At 38.9% G+C, this 11,451-nt stretch overlaps 1 protein-coding gene across 1 annotated transcript in view; it reads left to right on the forward strand.

Annotated features, from left to right (window-relative positions):
* LOC104493667 (intraflagellar transport protein 88 homolog) overlaps positions 1-7,857 on the forward strand; it is a gene marked incomplete at its 3' end in the record, with an annotated part of 15,936 nt that extends 8,079 nt beyond the window's left edge. Inside the window, exons 7-11 of the mRNA XM_010136391.1 lie at positions 28-129; positions 1,435-1,550; positions 4,346-4,398; positions 6,239-6,304; positions 7,751-7,857. Of these exons, the coding sequence (XP_010134693.1) occupies positions 28-129; positions 1,435-1,550; positions 4,346-4,398; positions 6,239-6,304; positions 7,751-7,857 (444 nt within the window). The remainder of the gene's footprint in view (positions 1-27; positions 130-1,434; positions 1,551-4,345; positions 4,399-6,238; positions 6,305-7,750) is intronic.
* Between the last annotated feature and the right edge of the window lie 3,594 nt (positions 7,858-11,451).

The raw sequence follows: 11,451 nt of genomic DNA on the forward strand, positions 1-11,451 counted from the left end.
AATAAAGCCATAGAGTGGCTCCTGCAGTTGATCGGTGTAGTTCCAACTGATCCACATATACTTTCCAAGATAGGGCAGTTATACGATAATGAAGGGGATAAACCCCAGGCTTTTCATTATTACTATGAGGTATTTGCCCTTTATTGCTCTTCTGATGCGCTTTTCATAATTAAAGGAAATGTTGCCATTTTGCCTATATCAAATTAACAATCCATTAATTAAATTCTAAAGTATCAGCAAAAAAAAAAATATTTGGGGGGGAAGTAGAGTTGACAAAATCTACTTTTTGTAGTCAATCCTAAGGAAATACATAGCCTCAGACTTTAATTTTTCATATAGTTGTTTTCTACATTGACTCCTAACAATTTTAATTCAAAATATAGTCTGAGATTAAATAAAACATGGATATAATAAATGTAACTTTAAAGGTGTGTAACATAACTGCATTGATTGGAAGCCGTATCTTTATAATGGATATGGAGATAGATATGTGTGTATACAAGTGTTTATCTTAAGTTAGACTTTAATTTTTCATATAGTTGTTTTCTACATTGACTCCTAACAATTTTAATTCAAAATATAGTCTGAGATTAAATAAAACATGGATATAATAAATGTAACTTTAAAGGTGTGTAACATAACTGCATTGATTGGAAGCCGTATCTTTATAATGGATATGGAGATAGATATGTGTGTATACAAGTGTTTATCTTAAGTTTCTTTCATATATATATATATATGTTTTAGTGGCACATTGTGGATACACAGTTGCCTAAAGATGGGCATCCTCTCTCACTTTAAACCAGCTATAGCACTGTCTGTAGTTCGTAGAGATTCTTCCGTTTCAGAAATGAGAATCGGGCAGGAAGCTGCTCTGCTGCGATCTGGGAGTTCTTTTCTCTGCGCAAAGCAAGGAAGACCACAGGCTGTGTTGCAATCTGAATACTAGTGGAGTTGTGCTTGATGATAATTTTGCTGCCTATTTCAGTGGGAATTTTGAAAAAGCTGAAAATATAATTTATGTAGATATGTATTTCATAAAAGAGAATGCTTTTAGGTGAGTTTTCGAGCAGACTAAGTGTGGAATTGTACACGTATTATTTAGCATTGTTTCACATTTTAGGAAACTTGTCCACACGTAGATGTCATCTAAGTAACCATTTTGCTGTTGCCAACTCTTTAAAGTGATATTTCAGGTAAGGCTAGATGGAAAATGCAGCAGGTAACTTCTAAAAAGCGTTCTGTAATTAGAAAACTTGGATGCTTTTTTTTTTTTTCAGGATTGCTTAGTGTATAGCACACTGCTTCCATTCATACATTACACATTTTTTGGCATCTGGAGAATTAAACACTTTCTTAAGATACTCCAGAAGTAACATAAAGATGTTGTTTATCATTAAAACTGTATTTCTTTCACATTTCCTATTTTATCAGTCATACCGGTATTTCCCTTCGAACACTGAGGTCATCGAGTGGCTCGGAGTCTATTACACTGACACCCAGTTTTTTGAAAAAGCCATTGAGTACTTTGAAAGAGCAGCTCTTATCCTGTAAGTAATTATTATTGTATGCCTACTTGGGTATTTTAGGGTTTCACATCCATAAGTACACCTCGAGATAAATTAGTCAGATAACTTCAGTACTATAAGCAAATACCAGAGTTAAAAATATTTAGGATGATATTTAATTTTCTTAACTTTCTGTTCATTTACAGTGTGGTTTTGCTCTTACTGTGCAATTTCAGTGATAAAATCCTCCATTGAGCCCAAGATAGTACGAGGTATTAGAATCTCTTTATTCTCTGCCAATAACCGCAGCTCTGAAGCGGGAAACAGCTTTCCTAAGCCACCAAAGCCTCTTTCTCCGTAACTTTATATGAAATATTTCCTTTCTGTTATTTTAACATGCAGCGATAATTTGTTGCTTTATATAAATGCATCTTTTAGCATTTCTTGCTGCATTTTATACTCTTCACATAACTTCTACTTCCATAAAAAGGTCATTACAGATAAGGTACAGAAGTTAGCAAAAATGTGCAGTGCAGAATTACCAATGGTCAGTGAAAATAAGTTGACAGATCAAATTGATCCTGACAGAGATACTTGAAATATATTGAGTTCAGTTCAACAACTGAATTAATCCTTTAGCAGAAGTGTGATATATATGACCTATATACCTTCTTTAATCTAGGTCAGAAGGGAAGCTTACCAGACAAATGATAAATAAACAAAAATGTGGTCAAATTTAGATTTGTAAGCCGGAGTTCAAAGAGAAATCTGAACAGACGTGCATACAGTCTTTTTATGTGGAAACAAATATTTGTCTGTGTCCATGAAGAATTTTGTGTTCATAGACCAACTAAAATTTATGCAACTAAAATTCACCTCAGCACGTGTGAATTTCTCTATTTGGTGTTTTGGGAAACCTATCAAAAACCAGGCTAAGAAAAACTCAGTTCTCGCTTGTTCAGCGATGATCTAAAGTTTGACGTTCATTTTGTTCGGTGAATCTAAATGACATGCATGAACAAGACAGCGTGTGAACAAGAATTTGTACAATATTATTCAAGGAAAGATTATACTGTGAGTTGTTAGGAGTTCAGTAAAAATAAAAAATATACTAATTCTGTTTTTGAAAGGGCTTGAGTTAGAGTAGACATTAATTATAGAAGAGAAAATCTGAAACAAAAATAAATACAAAAACACAGACTTCAGCTAAACGGAGGTGTAATTATGAAGAAATAAAGTTATAGATTAGATGAAAATGCACAGATGACAGTTCACAGAAATAACAGCGCACAGGTTGGCCAGTTTTCTTTCCCATATAAATAGTAGCCACCTTAAAAAAAGGTATTTTAGCCAAGCTGTGCGATCACATCTGCTGGCATTCATGGCCTTCTTGGAAACTTTGGAAAGAAACAACTGAAACGAAAGAGAATTATTTCATAACCTTGTTCTGGCAAAGATCGAAGTATTTCATGCTTCCTGTTGCACTTGATACATGCACAAAACACGAAGTATGTGGATTGTAAAGTACTTGAGAATAAATTGGCATATGAAATTCTTCATTACTGTTTGTAATCTGCCCATAATACAGAGAAATTATTTTTCTGTGGGATGAGATCGTTAGTAGCAGGTAACAGATTTCAATGTTTATTTGGTGTTAAAAGTGGTCTAGATATGGTAATCGATAAATAGGAATATTGGCTTATAAATTTATACTAATTGTAAATAAAGTTGTGTTTTAAAATTTAACTGCAACCACTATTTTTTAGTTTAACATTGTTTAGTGTTCAGTGTTTTAATTTTAATAATTACATTTTAAATTGCATTCTAAGATAACATGTTAGACAACGAATTGAGAAACAGTTCTTTGTTACTTTACGTTTTGCCAGCACACACAAGTTATCATTCATTAAAGGAGTTGTGCAGCAGCTAATACTGGCTGCCGACAATTTATTCTGTCTAGAATTTTCATACTGAACTGAGTAATAAACTTCATTGTGGTGCCTGCTTGGCTGCCTTTATTGCTTGCAGGAGACATATTCAGCTGGAACTAAAAAAGGTAAAGCAGTTGTCTTTCATAAGCTTGGCTGGCAGACAGACTATTTAGAGCAAAAATGGCCTATGCCACTTTTAGGGAAAAATTGAAGAGAATAAATACAAAGTGTTCTGAAACTGTTAGTGTGCAGTACCTTTGGGATGTGCAGCTGCTGAATTGTAAGCCACCTGTGATTTTCTGTCTGGCTGACAGAGCATCCTTCCACTGCTGCAATGAAAACTTCTTCATTTTCTCATTACCGTGATAAGAATGAGGAAAGAGTCCAACAGTTGTGTTGTACATGCTCAGACATCTCAAGTGTTTTCTCTGACCATACCTACCACCATTATGTACTAAGAAGAGGTAGCATCTGGGGCATCGAGGTGATGACACGGAGGAGAAGCCAGAGCTGGAAGCTGTCAGTGGGAAGTGTGCTTCCTGATGGGGCAACCTTGGCTGTGCGTTGGGCCCTGCTGGTGGGACTTCCTCAGAGCATTTTGTTCTCTACGTTGTGTGGTTCCATACCTCAGACGAAGATGAGTGGTCCACATGTAGGTCTGCTGATTGTGTGTGGTGCACAGAACCATGAGCAGGAGAAAGACCGTAACAAATGGTCTACAAATGAGTGACATCAAGGCCTGAACACAGGAGCGTGATGAGCAGGCTAAATTCTTCTTAGGAAGGCAGTATTTTAGGTGAAAAATCTTCAGAGTAGTTTAATAGTAGGCCTTTACCAGTTCTACATAGATTATTTTGCTTGGTCATTGTTTGGCAGTGTGTATAATTTTATTTTAACTATATGCAGACCGACAGAAGTGAAGTGGCATCTGATGGTTGCCAGTTGCTACAGGAGATGCGGTAAGTTCAGTAACCTTTTCATTATTGTTTGGAGGTTTGTAGCATTTTCCGTAATTAGTTGGGGTTGTTCAGCCTGGAGGGGCGAAGCCTGGAGACTATATGAAGGGGGCTTTGAAGAAAGATGGAGGGAGAATTTTTACCAGGTCCTGTAGTGACAGGACAAGAGGCAACAGGTTTAAACTGAAAGAGGGTAGACTTACATTGGACATAAGGAAGAAATTTGTGAGGATGAGGGTGGTGAGGCACTGGAACAGGTTGCCCAGAGAAGCTGTGGATGCCCCATCATTGGAAGTGTTCAAGGTCAGGCTGGACGAGGCTTTGAGTGACCTGGTCTAGTGGAAGGTGTCCCTGCCCACGGCAGGGAGGCTGGATGAGAGGATCTTCAAAAGTCCCTTCCAACCAAACCATTCTATGATTTGTTTCGTTTTGATTGATGTTGATGTTTTGAATTTTTTTTTCCTCTTGATCTTTTCTGCCTGATACAAATACTGATCCTAAAGTTTGTTTGAAAATTTAGGTACATATTATTTTGTAATTAATTTTCTGTGTATATGTAATAAAACATGTCTTTTCTTTTAAGTCCAGGAAGTGTGCCTGCACTGACTTTATGCATGAAACACTCCTTGTGCTGTTAAATAGGAGAAATAGAGAAGATAGTACAGCATAAATGATCTGGTAGAAGGTTTCTTTAATGTAGTTATACTACCATCTGATCTAACATAAATAATTAGATTTTAAAGTTGCTTAGTTCCCATTCCTTTTGAACAGCAGGTATAATATTTTTGTATTAAGTAGGATTTGCATTACACAAACAGCAACCAGTCTTAATACACTGTGTTTTCTTACTGGGAATATAATATGCCCATAAGCAAAATGGAAAGAGACCACAAATCTTTGTGGGTTTTTTCATCACCTAAAATGTGTTCAAGGCACTTGATGATGTAAATGACACCCCTCTTTCTTGCTGTCCCGGTTTGTCACTCTCCTTTATCCTTCCTTAGAACTTTGCAGAATAAATAAGTGCATTTTCTCACTCTGCTCAGTTATTTAATACAGCAGTGAGAAAAGGAACTGGACGTAGGGAACACAGTGGATTAAGAACAGTCAGCACCACCCAAAACTAGACGGATTAGCTGTTTTCCCAGCGAAGAAACACCATGGGCTTGGCTGCTGCTTAGATCCTTTATGGATCATGGGCAAAATTCCCAGCTGATGCTGTTAACACGTAGCAGGTCAATTCGATCTCTGCCTCACTAGCAAAACAAAAAGAGTGATATCTATATATTTTGTCAGTTATTTTATGGATTTGATGTTTTAGATTGACACAGTCTGTCAGTCCTTTCCATAGTAACCAAGCTGAGCCAAAACTGAAGACAAAAGCCATAAAGAACAATTACTTTCCTACCAGATCTGGGCAGAGGAGCGACACACAGATAGTATTCTGATGGAAGGAGGGAGAAGCAGAGCTGAGCTCTTGCGCGTTTCTTTTTGACCCAATCTGTTTGACCAGTTGCAGCCTCAGGTATCGAGCCTGGTATGCTCGGTACAGCTTGTCTAGTCATGTGTCACAGAACGACGGGGTCCTAGGGGCAGGTTGAAAAAGGGCAGGGATCAGGAACCTCCTGTTCATTAATTCTGTTATTTACAGAGTGATTTGGATTATTGTCATATGCTTTTAATTTTTACTATCATTAATTATGAATGTTAAGCTTGGTTTTAACAAATTTGGTCATAATATTAAATCACATACTCGAAGTAATGTTAAACACTATCAGTTTCTCATCAGCTACTCTTTTCAATGTTTGGATACCTGGATGGGAGATGGTTGTTTTGTTTGCAGGTAACTACCAGAAAGCTCTAGAGAAATACAAAATCATTCACAGAAAATTCCCAGAGAACGTTGAATGTAAGTTGTTTCATTGAGTGGTGCAACTATCGAAGGAAACTTTGTTACGTTCTGTATGTGTGTTAGTAATTGTATGATGTAATTATTTTTTCACATGAAAATATTTTCATGAACTATCATTTTTATTCATGCTAATGCTGATGTGTTCTGTAGCAAGACTGAAATGTAAGAAATACCGGTTAATGCTGAAGAAGAGAGATGAAAACAAACTTTAACTGTAGCAGATTGGTTGAGTTCTTTCTCATACGTACTTCTTAAATTTTATAACTAGGTTACTTATTTTATCTTTCTTACGATAAAATCTATTTATTTTTACTTTTAGTCCTGCTAGTTGAAACTTCTGCTGTAAGTTTCTAGAGTTAACAGGGTTTTGTTAAGTTTTATCAAAACCAAATTTTTCCAAAAGAATGTAGAGGGTGAGATTTTGTTGTTGAGTTTCTGAGTTTAGTTGGTCAACCAGTCTCTGGAAAATCTGCAGAGAATTTCAAACCAAACTACAGGAAACATAACTTTGAAGAGTAGGACGTCTTACAGAATCAATCTTACCTGTACTGTAAATGAAAAAGCCTGTAAAAAATAGGGGTTGTCTTTGGCTGCAAAAATGTCCTCTTACATCCCACACCGTGCCTCACTAATTCCAAAATTACAAAGCTGTTGCGAACGAGCCCACGCTTTTAAATGCCGTGTGGAAAGAACATACGCTATATTTTAAAATAAAATTGTATTGTTCTGCTTTAACAAGCACACTGGTTTTTAAAAGAGGAATCCTAAGCTTTGTTGTACAAGAGAAATTCAAAGCTGTGACTCCTCAAAGTGATGAGCAAACTGTCACGTTCGTGCTGGGCACACATTTCAGAGGATGGAGGGTTTGGTAAACCTTTCAGAATGCGCATGTGTTTCTGAATGTGGTTTCTACAAATTACAAAGTGGAAGCAGGAGTTAGACAAGACAATTTAACTGACTTTAAAAGTTTTCTGCTGCTGAAACAATGTTTTTTTTAATTCTATAAATACTGATTTTTAAAAAATCAACGACAGCAACAGAAGAGCCAAACCATTCTGATTCACTTGGCATTTGTAAAATTGTTTTCAACAAAATGCTATTGATAGCGGCTTCTCGGTAATAGCTTTGTAGTATTATTACGCTTTTCAGTTTCCAACATGTTTTGCAAATGTTGAGAGCTCTGAGCCAGATGAGTTAGTGTGTCTTGTGCCTTCCACACATGTAAATGGTATTTGTACTGTTCATGCATGTTGACACTGCATCACAGAAAATGCTGAATTATTTGCAGAAGAGCACAACTTGGACAGTCGTGCTGATCTAGAGTCACCTTTTACATGCGGGTACTGGCACTGTTTGCCATTCTCTATGCCATTTTGTTACTGTGCACTCGTAGTTTGACCTGCTTGTAAGCCTTTTTTTAATGATGTTTTGCTTTTCAATTAGGTCTCCAATTTTTAGTTCGTCTCTGCACAGATATGGGGCTGAAAGAAGTCCAGGAATATATGACAAAGCTCAAGAAAGTGGAAAAATTAAAAGAAATAAGAGAGCAGGTGAGCTTGTTTCTTTCTGTTATTATACAGGATCGCTATATACATAGACAAAACTAAACTTTGTGAGACTTCGAGATAAAATGTGTATTAACTCCCTGGTTTAGAGAGTGTTTTGCATTTTGGGGGTTTTTAGTTTTAAATTACCAATTGGCCTTACATCTGTCTGAATGGTTTTTGAGCAGAGGATTTTCTGTGATTTTTAAACAGTGCTGAAAGATGGGCTGTGTGGATGGGATGGGAATGCTGGAGCCACCCACATAATTTAATGTCTCTGGAATGTCGTCTTTCCTACTTACTTGCCAGACTGTGTGAATTGTATTTATGAGCCAAGCAGTAATGAAACTCTAGGTAGAGAAGGGGAGCCTTAGAATTTGTCAGTGTGGTAGAAATAGTGACAGATTACATAGGTAGAAGTAAATTATTCATGTTAGTGCCAATTTTTAAACTGAAAAAAATTTGCATGGGAAAGCTACAGGTTGTGAAAGGTTTGGAATCATAACTTGAGTTGTATTTAGAGCGGTCAGCGTGTGTACGTGTGTGTGCATGTGCATGCATCTTTTTCTGGCTACTCCTGTGATAAAGTAAGATTTTTAAATTAAAATCTGCTTGTTTGGAAAACATTATCCTTGCTGTTGAGCTGCAGAGTGCTAAAGCTCACCTTTCCTTTCTATGAATTGTGTCAAAGCTACAAAGACATTAGGACTGTTAAATCTTACCTGGTTTACTCGGCTCCTAGTTAACATTTACTGGCTCCCTTTTGATGTCAGATAACGTGTAAATAGTTACTTCACTTTTACTTCAATTCCAGAGAGGCTGAGTATGCTCAGGTACACTAGGACGTTTAAAAATTGGAACTCTCAAAGGGAAACACTGATGAAAGGATTCCAAAGTTATGCTACAACCTTATTTTGGGGGGCTAGTTGAAGAATATTGGTTACAGGAAATGTAAAATTTAAAGCATTTGGAAAATTGGACAAAAGAAAGCAGTCCACAAGTGCAGTGAGGCTAGTATTACAGAATCACAGAATCTTCTGCTTGGAAGAGACCTTTAAGGTCATCGAGTCCAACCGTTCCCCCTGCACTGCCAGGGTGAAACCATGTCCCTCAGCAGCACCTCCACACGGCTGTGAAACCCCTCCAGGGATGGGGACTCCACCACCTCCCTGGGCAGCCTCTTCCAGTGCTACACAACCCTCTCTGTAAGTTTTTCCTAATATCCAATCTAAACCTCCCCTGGTGCAACTTGAGGCCGTTTCCTCCCGTCCTGTCCTTGTAACATGGGAGAAGAGACCAACTCCCTCCTCCCTACAATCCTCTGTCGGGCAGTTGTAGAGAGTGATGAGGTCTCCCCTCAGCCTCCTCTTCTTCAGACTAAACAATCCCAGTTTCCTCAGCTGCTCCTTCTAAAATCAATCCCCTCATCCAGATCATTGACAAAGGTATTATCCAGAACTTGCCCTGGCACTGAGCCCTGAGGAACGCCAGCTGCTGCGTTGGACTCCATTCCCCACCACTCTCTGTGCCCAGCCATCCAGCCAGTTTTTTATCAAGCAAAGAGTATGCTGTCCAAGCCATGAGCAGCCCGTTTCTCCAGGATAATGCTGTGGGAAACTGTGTCAAAGATATCTTACATCCCACAGACCTTGTGAGGGTATGGTAGCTCATTAATGGGAAGTCCTCATCAAGAAACATTGATTTACAGTGCACACTCTCACTAATTTTCTTGATTTTGTTAATCGCACACACAATAGTTGTACTAGCTGAGAGCTGGAAAGAAGTGTTAATGAAATATTTGAACAGAGAAAAGTTTAAGGACATTCTGTGCACTGTAATTCTTGGATTATTACATGCATTTTAAGCACTTTAGAACAAGTATAATCCCAGCATTTTATTGTTAGACCTAAACCAGAGAAGTATTTCAGGCTGCAATTTTATTTTTAACTTCCCAGCAGTAGGTATGATCTGCTTCATATCCTTCCCTGGCACTGAGGTCAGACCGACGGGCCTGTAGTTCCCCAGATCCTCCTCCCAGCCCTTCTTGTAGAAGAGTGTCACATCTGCTCACCTCCAGTCGATTGCGACCTCCCTGACTAGCCAGGACTGGCGATCAATGATGGAAAGAGGCTTGGTGAGCACCTCCACCAGCTTCATCCAGTACCCTTGGATGGATCCCATTTGGCCCTGCAGACTTGTGTGCATCTAAGTGGTGTCTTAGATGCAGGTCACTGACCATTTCCTCTTGGGTTGTGGGGGCTCCATTTTGCTCCCCGTTCTTGTCTTCCAGCTGCAGGGGCTGGGCACTCGGAGAACAACTGCTCTTACTTGAGAACGACTGGTCTGACTATTAAAGACTGAGGCAAAGGCAGCGTTCAGTAGCTCCTCCTTGGTCACTATGTTTCCCCTGTGCATCCAGCAAAGAATGGAGATTATCCTTAGTTGTTGTTTTGTTGCTAATGTATATATAGAAACATTTTTAATTGTCTGTCAGAAAATGCACTGCAGCTTAGTATGCTGCTGTTGGGTGTCTGTGACAGAATCTCAACATCAGGGCTGTCTTGTAAACGATAATCTTGCAGTTCCTTTTTGCTATTGGTATTACACCTGGGTTCTCATCCTCTGGCTTTGGGTTGGAGGATTTTTTTTGATGGCTTGGTTGGTTCTTGCAGCGGGGGGTGGGGGTGTGTGGGGTGTGTTTAGTCTTATGGCTACCATCTGGCTTTGGAAATTACTAGGTATTCTTGTCCTAAGACATTCCTTCTGTCATCCATGAAAGTATAGTCATAAACTATACTTTCAAGTTCTAAAATTACTGAATTTTAATATTTCACAACTTAAGTTTCCCACAGAACACTGGTTTCAGTTAGAAGCACCAGTTATGCAAGAGGACCCTTGCACAGGAGTTGTCTGGGCTCATTGGAAGGGCTTTAAACTAGATTTGGCGGAGGGAAAGGGATAGAGTCTGGCTTGCTGGACCTAAGCCTCAGAGCTGCACACCAGAGTTGGTCAGATGTTGGTCAGAGTTAGCCAGCGAGCTCCTTGGGTATGCTGCACCAGTGGAGATTGAGGGCACTGTGTCTGGGGGGAGGACAGTTGCAAAGGTCCCGCTTTTTGCTATTGGTATTACACCTGGGTTCTCATCCTCTGGCTTTGGGTTGGAGGATTTTTTTTGATGGCTTGGTTGGTTCTTGCAGCGGGGGGTGGGGGTGTGTGGGGTGTGTTTAGTCTTATGGCTACCATCTGGCTTTGGAAATTACTAGGTATTCTTGTCCTAAGACATTCCTTCTGTCATCCATGAAAGTATAGTCATAAACTATACTTTCAAGTTCTAAAATTACTGAATTTTAATATTTCACAACTTAAGTTTCCCACAGAACACTGGTTTCAGTTAGAAGCACCAGTTATGCAAGAGGACCCTTGCACAGGAGTTGTCTGGGCTCATTGGAAGGGCTTTAAACTAGATTTGGCGGAGGGAAAGGGATAGAGTCTGGCTTGCTGGACCTAAGCCTCAGAGCTGCACACCAGAGTTGGTCAGATGTTGGTCAGAGTTAGCCAGCGAGCTCCTTGGGTATGCTGCACCAGTGGAGATTGAGGGCA

This window comes from Buceros rhinoceros, unplaced genomic scaffold (genome assembly GCF_000710305.1).
Source record: "Buceros rhinoceros silvestris isolate BGI_N320 unplaced genomic scaffold, ASM71030v1 scaffold15315, whole genome shotgun sequence".
NCBI classification, from domain to species: domain Eukaryota; kingdom Metazoa; phylum Chordata; class Aves; order Bucerotiformes; family Bucerotidae; genus Buceros; species Buceros rhinoceros.